General features: G+C 39.0%; 1 protein-coding gene across 3 annotated transcripts in view; it reads right to left on the reverse strand.

Moving 5' to 3' along the window:
* SMURF2 (SMAD specific E3 ubiquitin protein ligase 2) overlaps window positions 1–22,212 on the reverse strand; it is a 104,310-nt gene that overhangs the window by 4,038 nt on the left and 78,060 nt on the right. For 2 of the 3 annotated variants that reach the window (XM_030534034.1, XM_030534036.1), the window contains 10 exons: window positions 18,898–19,056; window positions 18,604–18,669; window positions 11,373–11,577; window positions 9,573–9,676; window positions 7,827–7,941; window positions 7,225–7,403; window positions 6,249–6,386; window positions 5,892–6,012; window positions 3,872–4,073; window positions 292–367 (listed from right to left, as the gene is read on the reverse strand). In XM_030534034.1, coding sequence (XP_030389894.1) covers window positions 292–367; window positions 3,872–4,073; window positions 5,892–6,012; window positions 6,249–6,386; window positions 7,225–7,403; window positions 7,827–7,941; window positions 9,573–9,676; window positions 11,373–11,577; window positions 18,604–18,669; window positions 18,898–19,056 — 1,365 coding nt within the window. The remainder of the gene's footprint in view (window positions 1–291; window positions 368–3,871; window positions 4,074–5,891; window positions 6,013–6,248; window positions 6,387–7,224; window positions 7,404–7,826; window positions 7,942–9,572; window positions 9,677–11,372; window positions 11,578–18,603; window positions 18,670–18,897; window positions 19,057–22,212) is intronic. The other variant, XM_030534035.1, reaches the window with a different exon arrangement.

The raw sequence follows: 22,212 nt of genomic DNA on the forward strand, positions 1-22,212 counted from the left end.
ACTACAACTGCATTTAACATCTTTGAAACACTTTGGTGATAAGCATGCAACTTCTTGTATTAGATTACTAAATTACATTATGATAGCCAGCAGAACTACATTGATATAAACAAATCAGACCATCTCCTATTGCCATAAATCATGGAATTCTTTACCAAGCAGAAAAAAGTTATCAGGAGAGGAGAAATAAATGACAGTTGATAATCTAGATGTGCTATATCAGTGGACCCATGTCCATTTACCAAAACGCCAATATTTCCATGGAGGAGTGAAAACGTAACATGGTCTTACCAGGTATGAGCTTTCGGCAAGTTATTAGTGCTGGCATCAATCTGGTGTATTGTAAATAGCCTGGGCCCCGCAGCACCTGCAAATCCAGTAAAGATGAATTATCTAGCACTACTACAGGATATAACCCCCAAACTACTATCTTGTAACTGTTATGAAGGCAGAGTGAGAAGTAAACAAGCAGGGGAGACAGATGAGCCATGTATTAAGGAAATGAAAAAACAGTATAATATTGTGGCAGAGAGGGAGAGAACACAGAACAGGAAATGGAAAAGCTCTCTCTCCACATTTCCCCATGAGACAGAAATTTGGTTTTCTGCACACATGCACAACACTACTTTGACTGTTTAAGTCAGTGAAAGATACACAAGAACTGGCAGTACAAATATAAATCTGTGTTGCACTAAGGTAATACAGTAGAGCCTGATCCACACAGTTTTTATACAGTTATCACAATTTCAGTTAGGGGTGTGATTTTTTTTTTTTTAAACTAATACAACTTAGTGTGGTCGCATTCATACCACTATAGCTGATTTCTCCTCGTTCCAGAATAACCTACACTGGTGTAAGCACATTTATACCTGCATAAACAGCATCCACATCAGGGTCACATTTACAAGGGTGTGATTTGTGGCCAAGACAGCTGTGATGGCAAAAAGCCCCTAGTGTAGTATATTAGCAAAAGGAGAAGTTATTACCTTACAGTAACTGGAGTTACTAGAGATGTTGTGTCCCATGGATACTCCATCATAGGATGTGCATGCACCTGAGCACTCTTGATCAGTAATTTTAGTTAGCAGTGCCTGTGGATCTGTGCCTTCACTCTATACATCCTTGTGATCTGGGGTAAGAGTATATAGGGAGGGTGGACCCACCATTACTTCAGTTCCTTCTCAGACTGGAAGCACAGGACGACTCCACCGCACAGGAGACGAAAGGCAGGAGGTGGAGCACCCATAGGGACAACACATCTCAACTTCCAGTTACTGTATAGGGAAGTAACCTCTCCTTTGAGTTACTGTCCCTCTGGCTGCTCCACTGTAGGAGACTCCTAAGCAGTGTCTTGACATGGAGGCAGATCTCAGCACAGCTCTGAAGACAATGCTGCTCTAGGTTATCTCTGACCTGGAAGCAGGTTGAATAGCATAGTGCCCAGAGAACATGTGCACATAAGATTAGGTTGTTACTCTGCAGTTATACATGATGGGTACGTCTTTAAGAAGGGCTATAAAGGTGGATTAGGCCTGTTGGAATGAGCAGTCTACTTAGGAGGAGGATGCACTCCCGCCGTTTGTAACAAGCTAGAATGCCTCAGAAACCTATTTACATAGTCTGAGCAGAAATTGGCTGTCCATTCTCTTGGCAAAGGAGATCAAGAGCCTGGAGGGAAAACCCTGAAATATGTTTTTCTGCCTCTAGGTAAAAGGCAACAGTCCTTCTTACATCCAAGGTATGGAGGCTAGCTTCCTCCCTCAAGGAATGAGGCTTGGGTTAAAACACTGGTAGTCAGATGTCCTAAGTGACATGGAATTCTGAAGAGACCTTAGGCAGGAAATGAGGATGGGGGTGAAATGTCACCTTGTCATGGCAAAATGTATGTAGGAAGGGTCAGCCGTGAGTGCCCTTAACTTCCCTACCCTTCTGGCCAAAGTTATGGCTACCAGGAACAAAGTCTTGAAGACAGACAGAGGTGTGAACAGCTGGCTCCTTAAGGCATTGAGAAGTAGATTAAGGTCCCATGATGGTGCAGACTAAGGCCGTTGTGGCAGGGAGGGGTCTCATCCTGCAGGTCTCAGACAGCAGAGCACTCCATCAGGAGGAACTTCAATCTACCCTCCCTCAGCTTAAGAAGGTATAATGGAGGGGCTAAGAGAAAACTCTGCTATGCTTTGTTTCAAGCCAAGGGCAGATGAGCAGGAACTGGAGCCTTGGAGGATCCACCCCTCCCTATATACCCTTGCACCAGAGGACGAGGATGTATATAGCACAGGCATGGATCCATGCACACGGTTAACTAAAATCTACAATCAAGAGTGCACCAGCACATGGATATCCTATGGCGAATGCACTCATAGGGACAATAACTTGAAGAACTTCACTTTTACCAGTACAGCTTACTACACTCAGGGCAATGATGGAATAAGTTATACAACTAAAGGCTACAGCTTTGTCAGTACTAGCTGCATCCATGTTAGCAGCATTTTTATCAGTAGAGTACACTGGTATAGCTATACTGACAGACTGCTTCTACACTAGATTTGACCGCAGGGGTTGTACAACTAACTATACCAATATAGCTAAAATGGTACAACTTCTGTGGTAGTTAAGGTGACACTGGGCACTGGTGGGTGCATGGCCCTTGCCAGACACTAGGATACAGTATGTGCTGCAAAATTCTAGCTCATGTTAAGGATTTAACACACAGGTTAAGCTAGCAATGGCAGTAATAAGGGTCACTAGCAGAACATTAAACAAGGCAAGTATCTAGTGGGTAATACAGTGTGTTAATCATAGGAAAGAAAGCACCTAAATTAGCGTGGGGCTGCCACCTCTGCTTAAGTTTTTCATGTTGCTATTTAAATATGCAACATAGTACAGAGCTCCTCCTATATGTGTTAGCACTCAGTGGAGTACTGCATTCTGCTAACGGGTACTAATGCCCATTAATGAAAGCTTAATACTGCAGGGGATCTTAGGAACCCAAAAGACTACACAGGCCCCATGTGAGTGAGAAGGCTGGGTGGGGACAGTTGATTTCCAGAACCCCTGGCTTTTGTAAGTGGCAATTGATATCACAAGGTTTTTGCTCAGTTGGAATCCAGCCTTTCTACCGATAAAGAAAATATTTCTATTTGGGGAGTGTGTTCTCTTAGACGCTTTCCTCCATCTTGAGAGAGCAAACAGGCCTGAATGGATTGCCTCTGATTCTGTTCACCTAGCAGCATGGATGACAAAGTTAGAACTGTTGCTGCCGAAAGGCAGAGATTCTATCAGAGTTCCAAAGGCAGTTGGATAGCGAGGTAGATTCTTTCTGTTCCTGGCCTGCTCACCACCATGTGGCTCCTTCCATGATGAAGTAAACATCACAAGAGTCTCTCTCACACCTGTTATAGTTGCAAAGAAGTTACTTGTTGGCTTTCCTGGCCAGGGAATGAACTGTAGACAGCTGCAGAGGTAGCGAGGGATTGTAATAAAGTGAATATTACAAAACAGGCTGCTAGAAAAAAACAAAAAAACAGCCAAAAGAATCACATACAGGTCTCTGATGTCCAGAGTTCACTAAAGTTAGAGAAGACTAGAGAATGAAGCGCTTTACTGAGTGAAAGAATAAGGCAGGTTACAACTGAGAGTCACAAGGTTATGGGACAGGAGAGAAGAGTAACTGATAAATGATACTGAAAACAGCTAATCAAGACCACTGAAAACTCCACTGTAAAACAAACAAACAAACAAACACCACAACAAAAAATACAAGTTGCATTATAGACCAATAATCTTATTTTTATGCAAGGTTTCTGTGATGTGCTATTTCTTTCCCCAAAAGGATCCATTTTAAGTTGGGGGGTTCCCATCGAACTTTTACCTTGTAATGCTTTAAAACCCTGAAGAGGCACTCTGGATGAGCCAGTCACAAACTGGAGCAATCGTGCTCTCCTCTCTTCATCAAAGAGCTCCACAGCTTTCCAGAACCATTTCACAATGTTGCTGTCTGGAGTACAGTGTTTTAACCTAGTATTTGCCTTCCAGTCATTAACATCAATCTTTCCAAGTCCACAAATGATGAGCTGTTAATAATTGTATACATCATCAGTGGTCAATACAAATAAGTGACATTACATCTAAGCATCAAAATACAACACCTGTTTAAAAAAATACCTGTCGATTTCAGTGCAAATGGAAAGTTACAGGCTCTCTCTTGTTTAAAGGCACATAGAATTATACCATTTTATTCTATAGTAAGAAATGTCATACAATCAAACAGAGCAGCCAATATCCAAAAGTTGTATGGCAAAGATAATTTAGAGCTTGAAAGTGTCTCGTGTTTCCAGTGTATACTTTACGGGTCAAATTCTGCATTCAGATGCTGCATCGCTGCCACTGAGTTCAAAAGGAGTTTCTCATGAGTAGCTGGGGGTATAATTTGGCTCTCAGAATTCAACTAATTATGTTTTTTTCCCTTAATGTAACTTTTTATTGCAGTCATATCCACACACATTGTACAAATCAGATTAAACACATTTAGAAAACAAATGCACAAGTAAAATGTACCTTGGACTTTGTTTTAATTTTTTGTTATAACATCCATCCCCTGCTTTTTGTCAGAGCTTAAATAAAAACTGTGCACTGTGAACGTGTATCTAAGGGTTTTATCACCACTGCATCTGAACGCCTTCAGTTTAAAAATCAATAGCTACAGCCAAGTCCCTAGTGAACTTCATGGAGTCTCTGGCATGTCTTCCTTTTTTGAATAAAACCTCTATGTGCATTTATAATGTTTTTATTTTGGGGCGGAAATGGGTGTCTTTGAGCAGAGGAGAGTGTCAGTGTTGTGCAGGTCATTCTTGTGAGGGTGGAAAGGCCTATTTCAAAGAAAAAGGTTTTGCAGTATTTCTGAAAGAGTCAAACTCTGGATTTGCCTAATCTCCTCTGGAAGCTGATTCCTCTAGAAGCCAGATCCTCTTGACAGAGAATGCTTTGTTCCCAGTTCTCACGAGGCATACACATAACTATTCTGAATTTACTGTATGACCTGCTCACTGGGAGAATAAACAAACAATCAATCATAATTTATTCCAGTATCACAATAACTTTACAAAAGGGAACACAGGAAAAAAGTGGATAATTCACACTTTAGCCATTTTATAAACCAAAACACATACAATGGCTCTGTGGCTGTGCAGGATTGATAGAGGAAAAAAATCTCAGATATGGATTCTGCATTAGATGTCCGTTTTTAAAAACAGACTTTGGGAACCTGCTGCATTTGTCCAGGGCAATGTGGTATTTCAGGAGCTGGATCTTTACGTTTACTAGAGCACTTAGTGGCAGTGCTAAGGCATACATGTGTTTTTAAGGGTAATGCATTGCCAGCTCCACTACAGAGAACACTCTGGACCAAAATGAGGTGATTGTAGATACTTCGGAACCCAAAAACCAACTGAACCAAGGTACAAGAAGGGGATCCACATACATGTCCTATCAGAACCGACTGAAATAAAGGAAGTGGCTACTTCTACAGTCACTATAAAACACCCTATTCAGTCACTCCCAAGATTAGCAAAAACAAACACCCAAACCTGTGTGCATACACTCTACTAAATAGAGCTAAGCAATGCAGCCCATATGAGAGGGAGAAGGCTTCAACCTGACAAACCCAGCTACTGATTCTGTGGAAGATATACAGAATTGAAGATGTACGAAATCAACCTCAAAATTCCAAGGCCTGGATGACTTTTTGTGTTTAACTGTGGTGCTTGTAATATTGCACCTGCAAAACCCCAAAAGCACTGGGGACGCAACTTAGCACGTTGTTTAGTCTCAGAAATATGCATCAGCCTTTTATTGTTACACTTGATGACATAATGCAACATTAGCGTACTGACCTCTAACTCCTTCTCATCAAATGTCTTCAGCAGATGTTGTGGGATTACTTCATTAAATCCCTTCTGCAGTGCTAGAAACTGAGCTTCAATTCCTCGTAAAAACCGCCAGTTTACATAAAGCCTGCAAAAGCAAGTGCAAATTCGTTTTGTGAAAAATATATTCAAACACAATAACCCTGCACTTTATCCAGCCAAAAACTAAACTTACTGACAGCAACACCACAACACAATAAAACTATTGTACTAGTGCTTAGATAAATGTGGCATTGGCAATAAGTTCAAACAAGCCAAATTCTCTCAGGGAGGAAACTAAAAGAGAAGGTTTGCCTGAAAAATAGATGGATGATTATTTAATACCTGACATATTCTTTTTTATTTTCCTCTGTGACAGGGATGCTTTTGCCATTGGGTTTCAGTTCATGTTGAATAATTTCCCCATATGCATTGTGTTCCACACAGAACGTATGGTCCAAGACACCTGTAATATCATTCTCGCTTGTGGAGGGAAACAAACAAATGGTTCAGCAGAGAAGACATACTCTGCAAATGTATTACATTCATAAATACTTATGATAGACACCTCAATTTGATTTCTAATCAGATTTGGTTTCAAAATATTGATAATAAGCATAACACAAGAAAACCTATTACTTTATTATTCGCGAATTATATTTTGGAACACTGTCAAACCTTTTGATGCAACACTTTTAGCAACATGCTGCTGCTATTTAATGGTTTACATCAGGGGTAGGCAACCTATGGCACGCGTGCCAAAGTCAGCACGAGCTGATTTTCAGTGGTACTCACACTGCCCGGGTCCTGGCCACCAGTCTGGGGGGGTTCTTCATTTTAATTTAATTTTAAATGAAGCTTCTTAGACATTTTAAAAATCTTATTTACTTTACATACAACAATAGTTTAGTTATATATTATAGACTTATAGAAAGAGACCTTCTAAAAACATTAAAATGCATTACTGGCACGCAAAATCTGAAATTAGAGTGAATAAATGAAGACTTGGCACACCATTTCTGAAAGGCTGCCGACCCCTGGTTTACATGATCAGTAAATAGAAAAACTAAGTTATAATTTCGGACAAGTTAAAGTCATAAGCTCAGTGAATCAAAGAGTCTTCCATGTTCAAAAATTACATTCACTACACACGTCCATGCCTCTATAAAGCTGAAATACTCCATTTTTTAAAAAAGCTTTTGTTCACTATGAACACTAGATATACTTAGTCTAGAAAGATAAACTGTAAATCTACCTTAGACATTTGTATTAATTTTAACAGAATTTTAAATATCATAATTATTAAATGTGCAATACATACAGTATCCAGACTAAACTGTTATGAAGATCTGGGTCAACCAATTCCATGTCATCGAGAGTAATTGGCTTTCCTAGCAATTGCTTATAGAAAGGCAATGTGAAGCCCCCATCGATATAATGTCCATGAAACACAGCCATCCCCATAATCCGTCCAACAAAATGGAAATATGATAAGTGTTCCTGGAATCAAAAGACAAAACAAATGCATTCAACTAAATCAGACTTCCAGAGAGAGTACTTACTGTATTTCAAAATTTCAGAATTAAGACTTTGCAATCAAAAAGTTTATAGGTTTTTTGTTGTCACGCTTTCAGAAGTTGGTTGGCAACAATTCAGAGATCCTATTACTCAGCACAGACACAACTTTTATTCATGCTTTCTGTAAAGCAATTCAAACATCTGGCACCAAGATTAAGGAGAAATATTTGGTATTTTTCTTTAATTCTAACTACAAAGGGGTCATGCCGTTGCACAAATTCAATTTCTAGCAATGATAATGTGAGAATTAGACTCTTAAGTCTGAGGCATTCCCCATGCTTATTTGAAGATGATTTTCCTAGGTCACAGAAAGAATGAGTTCTGTAAATTTGTCATCATTTGTACCGGGTTAACTGCAGAGTCTGGGTTGATTTGCAGTGTATAGATATCATCTCGTGAATACTGGAAGAGGCCATAATATGGATTCAACATTTCATGAGACAACAGGTAAAGCCATTCCCTGGGGAAATAAAATAATTTTACTGCATGTTTCAGACATATGCATTTCTAAGTTGACAAGTTGTGCAAAAATGTAGGTTTTCAATGGTAAACATTTACAGCGTTAAATACAGAGTTAAGCTATAAACAGGACAGAAAGCAGAAATTACTTTTTCTCACCCAGTAAGCATACAGTACTTTTAAACTGGCTGAGACCCAACTCTGCAAGCCTTTTCTTCAGCTTAATCTCAATATTTCTAGTTGCTTCCCCTTCTTTAGGCATTACACATTTAAGACAAAGTTGTACTTTGTATATTTTACTCACTATACAACACTGCTGTATGATACTCTGCTGAACGTATCCATTACCTGAAGGCCATTTACATTAAAGGCTTCAATTTAAAGTGCTAAATAGGTTTGCACTGATGGGTAAATATTGGTTTAAGGGGCGGAGGGGAACAGCCATAATTTTTCATACTGCTCCTTAGCTTTGCTTCTTTGGCTGCCAGCAAAGCAGAGGGCTGATTGTCCAAGGTAGGCCAACGAGAAGTAGTGCTAGAAAACACTAGCAGAAGCATGGAAAATGACACCTTACTGCATCTGTTATTTCTATTTTTGAAACATTTTTGTTATAACTGAACAAGCAGCTGTAATTAAGTCAGCAAAATATTAGATTGTTGTAATAATACTGATTAAATGAGAAGTTATCCTCCGGGGACGAGCGGTTACATGAAACAAACACACTGTAGTGTTGTTATGCAAAATCAAGTAAAGTTATGTAGAGCCTTGCAACTCCACGGTTATCTGCTTTATATCTGCAGATGTGGATATCTGCGGAACATTTTTGTGAATCCCAGATAAGATGGATGCTTAAGAATGAAAGAAAGTTGCAACTTTCACTACTTATGTATTTTTTAGAATTTAACATGCAAGTGCTATTCACCACAATAAATATGTTAACTTCTATCTCACAGCTTTCATTCACAGGTCACACATCCATATGCCAGAAGGATGGGCATATTAATATTTTTGATTGTATTACAGTAGCATCTAGGTTATTTTACAGGAGCAACAAGGACTTCATATTAGAATACTTGTAGCTGTTATATCAAAACCATTTTAAACGATGTTTAAACTGAAACATTTGCTACCAGCAGAAAAAAATGTTTTAACAAGTGAAAAATTAAAATAGGCTTACTTCCCTACTCTAGAGTAACTGCTAACATTTGATTTTAAATCCTAGTCAAGGTTTTTCATTCAAAACTACAATATTAGACTCACTTTAATTACCAAAAATGTACCACAAGGTGGAGTCAGTTCTTAATGGTGTAAACTCTCCGATATCTAAGCGGCAGTAACCAGAGGGGGGAAAAAAAAACCAACTACATCTTCAGTGGAGTTACTAGAAACATGTCTCACATTTAAAATGCACCTATGTTAAGACATGAGTAATCTTGCAGATTTACTTACAAGATATTAATTCCTTTGTTGGGGTATATTTTCTACTCTAGAGAAACACCAGAAAACTGAGAGAGAATTTTGACGTACAAATTAGTGGAACACACATTTAAAAAAAGAAAAAGAAAAAAAAAAGACTTTTTAAAGACACAGTCCTTAGAAGCAAGATAATTTAGATCATGTTTTCTAGCATACCTGGCAACCCCTCCATAATCAAGGCCTTCTTCTCCACGAAATTTTATCATTAATCTCTTCCACAGGTCCTTCGGCCTCATCTTCATGACTTGCCTGTAAGACTCCTGCAATCACACCATCTACAGTCTTATTCACTGCTGTTTATGGATAGACATCCTACTACTATTTGTTATGGTAAATCATTTGACTCTCAGTACCTAAAACAAACGGTGTCCTTTCAGTTATTAACCACCATTTCTCAGACTACCGTGCTTTCTACCAATATAACATTACCCATCAAATAAAAGAACAGATATGCTAGAGAAGCCATAGATCCTTAAATTGGTTGTCATGTGCAAGGATCACTTCTCTTTTGTTTTGTCCTTCTATAGCTTCTACAACTAATTAAAAGCTATAATTGCCAGTAAACTGCTTTTAAAATTGAAAGTGTTATATAAGGGCTCATTTCTCCTGTCTGAGAAGACAAAACATGGGCAATCTGTAAAGAGTAGGTACAACAACAAGCCTTCAGGGGAGCATTAAGGAATATCAAATATTGCCAGCACTAGATGTCCCCTGCTACTGGGAAAAATAGAGTTACACCTCTATCAGGTAACTCCCACACACTACTGGAAGAAAATATGTGTGGATAGAGAAACTGAAGAACAAAGAGATAGGAGGAATGAAGAACTGGGTATTAAATGTACAGTTTCTATTTGAGAGCAATATCATGATGCCCTGGAGCTAGCACACTGCCTCCAAGGAACTATAGCTTTCATTCAGTGTGTCAGCCCTTGCTATTAGAAAATCATGAGTCAGACCCTCAAATATCATGAGATTAATAAAAAGCCCTCATGATTTTTAAGTCAATGAAATGTGGGTTCTCTATTTCACTACTGGTTTCTGAGCCTCTAAGGTGCTCTCAGGTCACATTTTCAACCTTTCCTCTGCAACTACACAACTAAAAACGTACCTTTCTAGTACAGCGAGTGCCCTGGGGAGGGCAAATTGTTGGCTGACTGTGATTTCTAAGTAAAATTTGGCCTTACTCCGGATCTCGCGATAGCTCTCAAATGTCTTTTTTTTTTTTTTAGCAAAATAAAAAAATAAAAACAAACAAATATTCCTGACTTTTGACAGTTCTATTGTAAGATTGTGAGAGAGGCTCAACTTTACTTAGAAATCACATCACTCATGACCATTTTGTGAGTTGGCATGTCTGATTACTGCACAGCAGCCTCCCAGCTAATTAAAGTGAGATGAGCAAGTCTTCAAAGGAAGACTCATCCAATCCCGTTAGGGTGGATAAATGGTAATCACAATGTGGAGACTTGGAAGTTGAGTGTAAAGTGAGAAGGTTGCAGTGGAGGGGAGCCAAAGAATTACAACTGCAGATGATCATTTCAGCAAAACAATGTTGCAAAATTCCAGTGAGAAAACTGCACTTTACGTGTCTCCTGTCAGTCAGCAGCCTTGACAATTCATGAATTTAGTCTATTTTCAAAAATCTGAACAAAAATGTGTATTTGAGATACATACTGTGTAATTACAACATTGAAGATGAATGCTATATGAAGTTATTTACTTGTTATATTTAAAAAAAAGAATCTAAATTTTCAATCTACACCCTCCTCTCTCCTAAACAACTGTCCCTCCTTTTTCATCTCTTTCCTGGAAGAGAATCACATCTATGGTTACCGATACACTCTTCTCAACCCTTACCCCAGAATATACCATCACCACCCCTCAGAAAAGTTCCCTCTCCTATTCTCGCTCTCCCGTCACTTAAAAATGGGTAGAGTTTCCTTATCTTCAGATTACCTCAAAAATCTCTTCCCTGGAGACTTCAATACGACAGTGGCCAGCTTGGGGTTGGTGCTGCGACAATTCTTGCCTCAGAATCTTGAGTTTCTGCACTAGGTCTCGCTTATACCTTGGCACAGTCAGACATTCTGCGTCATCTGGAAGCTGGCACAATGATACTACCTGCTGTTGCTGCTGATGATCTTTAAGTTGGTTCTGACGGCTAGAAATAAACAGAGCTATTTTCAGAAACTCAAGTCACATGCCTGTATTTCCCCCTCAGATATTTTTTAAGTTTTAGTATTTACAACAAAACCAGTTTCAATTACACATGGTTACTTATTGTAATTACATTTAAAAAAATGTCCAGGTTCAGTAAAAGGAAAAAAAGAAAAAAAATCCAGAGACTTTATCCTGACCAAAGACATATGCTTCTGTCTTTCTTGGCAAGTAGCTGGTTTCAGGGTTTGTTATTTCCATTAGTGCTATTCTATGAAGTATGTAAAAGGTTATAGCACTGTATAATAAAGCATTATCTATACAGTTTTACCACTGAGCTGCTGACAGTGAATTTCTTAGATACCATTTCCATATTTCCTTTGCATGTTTCACCTTCCTCCATTTTAAAATTCAGGGATATGCCAAACACTACGCCTCTAATCTACAGTCAATACCACAGTCTGTTTTAAATGGCTTGTCTGAAAAAGAGTAAGCTTTCAAAAAGATGTTTGTACTGGCAGCTTGGCAAGGACCTTGTCCCTTGTACCTGGACTTGTCTGCTCCACAGGAATGTAGGGAGTTCACATGCAACTAATTGGCACAGATAATCACGCAGTTTTACTACCAATTCTAAGATATTTTATAAAGCTACAGGCATGTGAAAGTGTCCATCTTGCATACAATAAGTGGATATTGTTTGAGCTAGATCAGTGATACCTAAACTTTTTAATGAGGTGACCCGCCAACTGCATTTTGTCTTTTTTTGCAAGCCAACCAAGGTCCAAATTTGTGGGGAGAATGGGGGCAAAATAATAGCCCAGCATCCTCTTCTGCCCCTTTCTCCTCACCCTAGCAAGGGAGGCACTGGCCACCAGCAGCATCACCCTCCAGCCCAGCCCAGCAACCCTAATCCCAGCCCAGTGCAGAAGGGAGAACCTGTGGGGATGGGGGAGTGGGATAGAGAATGAGCCTACCCTGCACTCACCTCACAGTAACAGCTCCCATCCCACTGGGCTGGACCCAATTCCCCACTCTGGGCACTGTGACTTGGTTCACAGGGCCACAGTACCACTCTTCTGTCATGAAAGCAGGGCGGCAAAGCCCAATCTCAGTGGTGGTGTAACCTATCATGCCAGGCCATGTCTGGAGTGGGGAATCAGGCCCAGCCCCACAGGAAAGGAGCCACAGCTTCAGGGTAAATATGAGGTGGGCTCCCCATCTGCACTATGCTTGCAACCTGCTTTGAATCTTCCCATGACCTGTTGGTGGGTCATGACCCATCATCTGGGAAACAATGACCTAGCACAACAGTGTAAAAAAGGTACACTTTACTTAGGCTGTCCAGCAAAAAGTCTCATGTGGAACACAGAAGATAGTACATTGAATGTACAGTGCTGAGTAAGGAAGGTTAGATTTCAGTATGTGTTTTTTCAGTTGACTGTTATTAATGATATTTCAAACCTCATACACCAAAGATTCTAAACAGAACCATGCATAATTTTAGACCTGAAAATATTTTAGTCTGTTGACTGTTTTGAACATGATCTGCTAGAAAGCTCCCTATGAACAATGGCCAACCAGAATTCATCTCCAGCAAGCTTTCACCACTGGAACATTCAGGGTTGGCAGTTAAAAGTGAAAGTCCCAGCTTGCTCCAGGGTTTCAGTAGCCATTCTGTTATTACAGAACCCTTTCTTTTAATGCAATTTAGCAGGGTGAAAAAGGAGGAAAACTGGGACCAGAAAGATCACTGCAGACCAACAACAATTACAAAGTGGTCCAGGTTGCCACAGTTCGAGAAACACTGCCATAGGGCACATTCTAAATCACTAAAACAAAAATAAGGAGTTTTAATGTTAATATTTGCTTTAATCCCACAGGCTCTAAGGAGGGGATAATGGAATTAAATTCAGTTCTACCACCAATATTTAGGACACAACTTATTAATTATCTGCTAGTCAGGAAGCAGGTATCAGTGGAATTTTTCCTCACCCTTCTGCCATTGCAAATTTCACAGAATAATCTGTAAACTGCTTCACATAAGATTTAACAAGAAGCAGAGAGAGAAATCTCCAGGAACAATTATTTGGGGGGTGAAGAAAGAAAATTAAATTCAAACTCTAAAAATACCTGTGTAAAGTGACCATGGTTGGTTTTATTTACAATGAGCTTCAGTTATCTTAAAACCATTATCCTAAAAAAGGCACTAAAATGATTTAATGAGGAAGACAACCAACATCTCAGTGCTACTCAAAGCTAAAGTGTAAGACATTCTACTTTCCTTTCCATTCTTTCCCCAAAAAATGAGAAAAATCATTTCTATGGACTTGTCTACACTTAAAACACTATAGTGGTGAGGTTCACTGCTATAGTTCTTCAGTATGGACGATCATACCATCAGGAAGGGATCTCCCATTGGCACAGGTAAGCCACCTCCCCAAGAGGTAGTAGCTATGTTGATGGAAGAATTCTTTCATCAACTTAGCTCTGTCTTCACAGGGACTTGTGACAGTTTTACTATATCGCTCAGGAATATGAATTTATGACAATGCCGAGCAACTTAATCGTCTAGCACAGGGGTCGGCAAGCTTTCAGAAGTGGTGTGCCTAATCTTCATTTATTCACTCTGATTTAAGGTTTTGCATGCCAGTAATACATGTTAACATTTTTAGAAGGTCTCTTTCTGTAAATCTATAATATATAACTAATATATTGTTGTATATAAAGTAAATAAGGTTTTTAAAATGTTTAAGCAGCTTCATTTAAAATTAAATTAAAATGCAGAGCCCCCAGACCAGTGACTAGGACCCAGGCAGTGAGAGTGCCATTGAAAATCAGCTCGCGTGCCACCTTTGGCATACGTGCCATAGGTTGCCTACCCCTGGTCTAGCATAAACCAACCCTAAAGATCCACTTCCAAATGGCCCTTGAAGCAAAGTCCCCCACACAGCCCTAATTAGTGCTATGTACTTCTAATGCACCCATGACTTATATCTAACACTATCCTCTCACTCATGATGAGACATGACAATAGATTTATGTTTAACAACAATATAAACTCCATATACTCGAGGATAGCTCTTGATGATGCTCAAGTTAAAGGGAAATAATTATTTCATTTCCTGCACATTCTAATTCCACAAGGACAAGCCAGTAAAAACATCCCTAGTATAAGGCCTACCAGACAAGGTAATACTATATACTGTACTAAAGATAGTAGCCCTGTAGATACAAAGCCAATTGATTACTTTTTCCTTTAAGACTCAGATTAATCTGTGATATCAGCATGAGTTTAAGAACTATGCATCAAATTACAATTTTTTTAAATAGCTGCAGGACTAGAGGGAGAAAAATAAAATAGTATTAGCTGAATCAGACCAAAACCAAATCACAAATGAAGTATTAGCTAAATAGTCTGCAGTACTTAAAATAATAAAAACATTATTTTACCATTACTGAACTGTTGATGCTGGTATTTTGCTATTTTCATAGTTATTTTTCAATGTTTGCATCACCAGAAAATTGCTCAACTACACTTCCAAAGTAATATATTCAGTAAAGCATTTAACTCATTCAGCTTTGAAAATATCAGTAACTCTGGGCCAATATTTAAATTTTAAACAGAATTAGGTAGCCATGTATAATGGCATTGGGACAAAATGGCATCTCTGCTCAATGGAAAAGTCAGTATCATCTGAACTGAACCCTATGTTATATTTTTGGACTTAGAATTATATTCCACCCATCCCTCGTAAACAATATTTTATTTTTCAGATAATTTACAAAATCTTACAGGTCTAAGGCAAATGACATGTTTTTACTTCAGAGTAAATGGTGGGGGGGATGCGGAGGGGGGTGTGGAGAGAGAATCACTTTCACATATCCTGTCTAGTACAATAAAAGAATAAACATTACAGAACATTTATCAGCCTGCAGACACTGTTGGTTGAATTTCTAAAATCCTTTTCTAATGAAAGACAGATGTACAAATGAAAAACAAGCATGTTGTTATAGGTCTTTACAACTTGAAGAAGTGTAAAATGGTTCTGGAGTTTGCTAGTCAAATTGGATTTTTCTGATGCAAAGCTAGCTCTATTGTAAGCACAATAAAATGTCATGTGAACGACCATGTCATACACCTCTACCTCACTATAACGCAACTCAATATAACATGGGTTCGCATACAGTGCGGTAGCAGTGGGGCTCCGGCTGCTGCGTGGAGCCCTGGGCCCTTTAACTCACTGCTGGAGCCCTGCTGCCGCTACCCTGGGGCTGCAGCAGCGGGGCTTTGCTGGCAATTTAAAGGGCCTGGAGCTCCCCGCAGCTGGAGCCCCGGGCTCTTTAAATCACTGTTGCAGTCCTGCCACTGCTACCCCGATATAACAGCCTTTCACCTATAACGCGGTAGGGATTTTTGGCTCCCCACACCCGTGTTATATCAGGGTAGAGGTGTAGTTATTTTGTAAATATCTATGAAATGGCAACTGGTGGATCTAAACAGAGGCTGTGCTAACCAGAACATTTATTTTTAAAAAATAAAAATACTCCAACAAACTGCATTTTCTACAAATATAAAAAACGTATTGTAAAAGAGAATTTTTGGTTAAAATATCCAAATAAAAATAATTCTGTGTTGGATGATCACTGGTAAATTCAGTTTCAATGCCAGCAGGCAGCTAAGGAGACAAGGAATCTAAACATAGTTAAGAAAAAAATGTACATGGTTCATAAAAAGAAGCCATCAACCTGGACTATGAAGACTTCCATAAAATGCCCATAAAGCTCAAAAATATGGTCCTCAAAACATTTAAAAATATTTTTTTCCTCATGTTTAGATGGCAAATTCTCTCTCAGCACACAAGATTCCAGATGTGGCTTGTCCGGGCAAAAGCCATTTTCCCAAACCAGCTAGGCAACTTTTAGGTGATGGCACAAAAGTTACATAAAAAGCTTTTCCAGATGTTTTCAAAGCCTAAATTTGATTCTTCTACTTGCTGGCTTCTGACATACTCTTTTTGGCTTCATTTCCCAATGACTGAAGGCTGGTCTACCAGGAACTTCTATTGGCATAGCTAAAAATTCACACACACACACACACCCCAAGACATAGCTATGCTCACCTAACCCTCTGTGTAGGCAGTGCTAGGTCAAAGGAAGAATTCTTCCATCTACCTAGCTTACTGCCTCTTGGAGAGGTGGATTATCTATGCCAATGGGAGAACCCCTTCTGTTGCATAGGTAGTGTCTACACCGAAGCTGTGCTGCTGTAGCAGTGTCATGGTACAATCCCCACTCTGAACCTTAGCGTCCAAAAGATGGGGTACCAGCATGAATTCCTCTAAGCTCAATTACCAGCTTAGAACCTGTAGTGCTGCCACCAACCAGGAATTCCAGTGCCTGGTACACTCTGGTCCCCATAAAACCTTGTCCGGGGACCCCCAAGACCCAGACCCTCTGGATCTCAACACAAGGAAAGTAAACCCTTTCCCCCACCGTTGCCTCTCCCAGGCTTCCCCTCCTTGGGTTACCCTGGAAGATCACTGTGATTCAAAACTCCTTGAATCACAAAACAGAGAGGACAATTCACCTTCCTTCCTCCTTCTCTCTTCCCCTCCCAGATTCTCCCTGAGAGAAAGTAATAATGGCACAGAGAGAAATCAGCCTCTCTTTCCCTCTTCCCTCCTTTCTCCCCATCAATTCCCTGGTGAATCCAGACCCAGTCCCCTGGGGTCTCACCAGAATAAAAAAACAATTAGGTTCTTAAACAAGAAAAACTTTTAATTAGAGAGAGAAAAACAGTAAAAATGATCTTGTAAATTTAAGATGGAATAGGTACAGGGTCTTTCAGCTGTAGACACTGGGAATACTCTCCCAGCCTAAGTATTCAAGTACAAATTAAAATCCTTTCAGCAAAAATACAAATTTGAACTCCTTTCAGCCAAATGCACATTTGCAAATAAAGAAAACAAACATAAGCCTAACTCGCTTTATCTACCTAGTACTCACTAGTCTGAACTTATAAGAGCCTGTATTGGAGAGAAACCTGGTTGCACATCTGCTCCCTCTGAGCCCCCAGAGTGAACAACAACCAAACACTAACAGCACACCCAAAACTTCCCTCCCTCAAGATTTGAAAGTATCCTGTCCTCTGACTGGTCCTCTGTCAGGTGACAGCCAGGCTCACTGTTCTTGTTAACCCTTTCCAGGTAAAGAGATATGAAGCACTTCTGTTCTATTAACTTTTCTTATCTGTTTATGACAAGCAGTTTAAGTGTAGACATACCCTGATGCCCTTTAAGAAAACTTATTGCCATCCCTCCCCAACACCTCCTCATGCTGACTGCATATGGCTTTCTGTTCATCCAGCTCTTCATTGTTTCTTCCACTCAACACCTAGTTAATGCTATGCAGGTGTTTCCCGAAACAATGGTCTTAAAAAGTTGTTAGTGGGAGAAACAGGAGAGTCAAAATTCCAGCAAGGTCTGGACAAGCTGATAGCTGTGTCTAGACAAAACAAACATTTGTATTCTTTTTGGTTTCCACATTTAGTGATACAGAAACACTCAAATGTGAAATGAGTACATCAGGAATGAAAGTGAGAGCCAGAATTCCTTAATGTTTATTTAATAATAATAAAAAGGCAGTATCTGAAAATACCCAGATTTAGGTTTTGCTTAAGATTCTAAATGCTGGGACATATTCCCTAGTGCACATCATAAAATACCCTTACTATTTTTCTCTGTGTTTAGTAATAGCTTCATATCCAATGAATGGTTCCTGATGTTCAGAATGTTTCTAATTGTCTTTATTAGAGATCTAGAGCTGGACAAACTGTGGAAGAATACCTAGTTACTTGCTCCCTGCTTCAATTTTTTATTTTAATGACAACAAAATGTGTCATCTAATTTTTTTAAATCAGTCTGTTACCCCACAGATTAAAACATTATAATCTGAAGACAATGCAAAAAGGTACAGCAGGCACTACTACTCCTGTCCCTGGATAAAATGCCACTGTTATACAATATCTCACCTGGGGTGGCAGATCTCTTCCATGGGACGGCACCTGCCCCCCCATGACATCACAGTGGCCACGCCCCTGTTGAAGGGTGGTAGAGATTAAAATATTTATATAGTAATCAAAGCTCTCGCATATATACTATGTATATACACAGATGTCTGCAGCATGTTAATTTAAGGGCAAATACTGTTGCAGAGAGTTTACATAACACGGAATGCACCTTGGCTTATAACAAGCACTCTCACGAGAGTCACCTTCTTGTTCTAATATTATATTTAATGTGAGCTGGACACTTCTCAAACTTACTTTAAAACTAAGTGCAAATTAGCAGATAGCCGCGGATCTGTAAACTGTGTCGTTCTGTTGTTATGGTCGACAAAATAAACTCTGCCTGTTGCTGTATTACGGATCTCCCATCCAGGAGGCAGTGGACCAAGTTCTTCACAATTGATGTTGCTAAGATCCCTGCAAAAACAAATATAAAATGAAAAATACCTCAGCATTTGGCCTCTGAGCCAAACAAGTGTAAATGTAACAGAACAATTCCATGAAGTCTGAGAAAATGTATTGTTTCAGAAACTTAATCTGTTCAGCTGGAATCTCTACTCCCAAGGTACAAGCCTACCAGAGAAAATGAAAATATACACACCCGACTACACATGCATTGGAAAAGCAGTTATTACATAATCTTCATTTTTACAAAATAACAATCAGATACTAATTTAATACAGACTTAAAAACAAAAATAAAAGTTGCCACCATATTTGCAAAAGGAGTTGCATTAGTTTTAACAATAAACAGTTTTAAAAAAACAACAACTGTAGTCATTTAAGCCACTCAATCACATTTTAAAAACTCTCACAAAACAAACCACATTTCTGATTAGTTACATATTCCATGAAGATTTATGCATGGATATCTGCCCAAACAAAAAGCCATTTTTGACTGTTTTAAAAAACAAACAATTAGCTCTTTAACAAGTATTTTAAGTAAACCATTAAGCGGTCTCAGGTAATCTCTATTAAAGCCAGAAGAATGCAAGTAGCATTTGCAGGTTAATTTATTTAAGAGGAATATTGTGGTTTTTAAAAACTGCATAGCATTTTTCTGAGGATTGACAAAACATCCCTTCTCCCTGACAACCTTTAGGTATTCTAGCTCAACTTCCGTTGACATCCTTGGAAGTAGGGCACATGTAATTCATGAAGCAATTTGGCCCCAAATACATAGATTAGGACTTTTTACAAACCAAATTATTATGCTGAATCTTTAAGCATTTGGTATCTTTTGTAAAAGGACCAGTGCCCCAATTCTTCAGTTTGTAACAATAGCAGTTTTCAAATAATGTAGAAAACTGTCAATCTCACTATATCCTTTGTGTGGTCCTGTTGTAGGATATGGAGCATAGCAGTACTGTTTTTGAGTAGTGTCATTGTAAATAGTTAGAAAATAGTATTTTAACACAGAATATATGAAAGAATTTACAAGATTACAATAAGTATAGTGAAAGTAAATCTCTTTAGTAGCTTGCCCTTTTCGGTGGAGCAATAAATACCTAGCTAATAATTTTTGTCCAAAGCATTTTAATAAAGCAAATTTTTCTAAATTGTTAATTTGAAGATCCACTGACCTCTTGCTATCACACAGCAGCTTCTATCTTTTCATCATAATTACAGTTTGAGAAGTTTGTGCTGCTCTTAATTAAATCTATTAAATATAAAAGTAGCTGAATATAAATGTTGTTATATTCTGCCACCAGTCTAGAATTTGGATTTCCTTCCCCATTCCCAACCTGAACAACCAAAATGAGGTTGATCTATTTAAGAGAGAGAGGCATGTACTTATATAGGCTACAGGTATAATTTCCAAACCCTCCTTTCTTGCATCAAGTCTGTAGCCGTAAATAATGACAGGGTAAAATGACCGAAGTATTCTATGAAGAAGATGTTAAGCCACCTGATCACACCCACGAACAACTAAATGTCAGTATGCTCTCATTTGCAACTTCAATTATCTGACGCACAAAAAGTGTGGATGAATTAAGATGTATTTTAAAAAAAGTTCCCACATACAAAATGGAGACTAGTTCTATGCAGCAATATAGAGAATACATTGCCCACAGAAAATGATGAAAGTGTGATGAAGGGGAAGATTTTCTAAGACAAATGAAAGTTAACAATTTCGCATCAGCTGCTTAATTGCCTTTTGTGTTTTAGAAAATCTTCTCCATAGTCCCCAAAGGTTCAGGACAACATCACAATAAAAAGTATTTTTCCTGGTCTTAAAAGTAGTATTTCAAAAAGCAAAAGTGTCACTTTTTCATTAAAACTTTACGTTTTGTTCTTCATATTATCGTTTTGAAACACCTCACCCACTCCTTGCAATCCAACATCCATTTACATGGGAATGAACATGAGCAGAAGCCAACCACAGAGTTGTTAAGTTTCTTATAAATCTCAGGGCTTGCTGCCAGTTTAGGGCTGTACATGACATTTTTACATTAGCATCTGCAGATTTTAGGAGGTAATAATCTTAAAGAGCTTCCAGTGTGTTAATTTTTTTTAAGCTAACAATAATTCTCTCTCTTTACACAGACAGGGATATGTTTAATGAGTGGGACAGTAAACCTCAACCTTCTGGAAAGTGGAGATGCAAAGATGTATTGGATTATCCTGTCCATCTCCACCTGAAAAGGCAGAATTTACTCTGCAGAGCACATTTTTCTAGTACTTAATCTAGTTTCAAATATATCAAGAAAAGTGGGCTTCCCCATTTCCCTTAGGAAACCATTCCAGAATTTAGCACATCTCATCGATGTATGGAATATTTTCATGATCTCTTTTCCCTCTTAATTAATTCATTATTCCTAATTATATTCCCCTTCCTCCTGACATTTGCAAACTTCAGATTAATCTTTCCCTTTAAATGTTTAGCCAAGCTGTACACATTAGCTTTTGGTGTGTAAGGAATCAAGTCAATCCCTTCACGCCCTTTTATCAGTTTGGTTCTCATGTGTGTACTCCTTCCCATTTGTCTATGGGTAACAAGGTGCCCTGAACTAACTACAATTTCCAAGAAACAGTCTATGTATTCCCTCTTGCTCCACAATACAATACCCCTGTACACACAGCCTCACACTGGATCTTTTTGACTATTACAAAATGCTATCCATGGTCACCTCTAGGCGTATCCCACCATTTTCACGACTTCTATATCCTACTGAGTATTAGGCTACACTGGCGCTTTACAGCGCTGCAACATTCTCGCTCAGGGGTGTGAAAAAACACCCTCCTGAGCGCAGTAAGTTACAGCGCTGTAAAGCACCAGTGTAAACAGTGCCCCAGCGCTGGCGCTATAAGCTAATCCCCACGGGGAGGTGAAGTACCTGCAGCACTGGGAGAACTCTCCCTCAGCGCTGGCGCTGCGACTACACTCGTACTTCAAAGCACTGCTGTGGGAGCGCTCCCACGGCAGCGCTGTACAGCTGCAAGTGTAGCCATACCCTCAGTGTTTCAAGTTACCTTTTAACAAAAGCATATTGGCTTACATTTTCCAAGTTAAACCATATTTTGCTGTTTCGAGCATCCCTTTCTAACACATCTAGGTCCCTTTGTATTACTG

Source organism: Gopherus evgoodei, chromosome 15, assembly GCF_007399415.2.
Source record: "Gopherus evgoodei ecotype Sinaloan lineage chromosome 15, rGopEvg1_v1.p, whole genome shotgun sequence".
NCBI lineage: Eukaryota > Metazoa > Chordata > Testudines > Testudinidae > Gopherus > Gopherus evgoodei.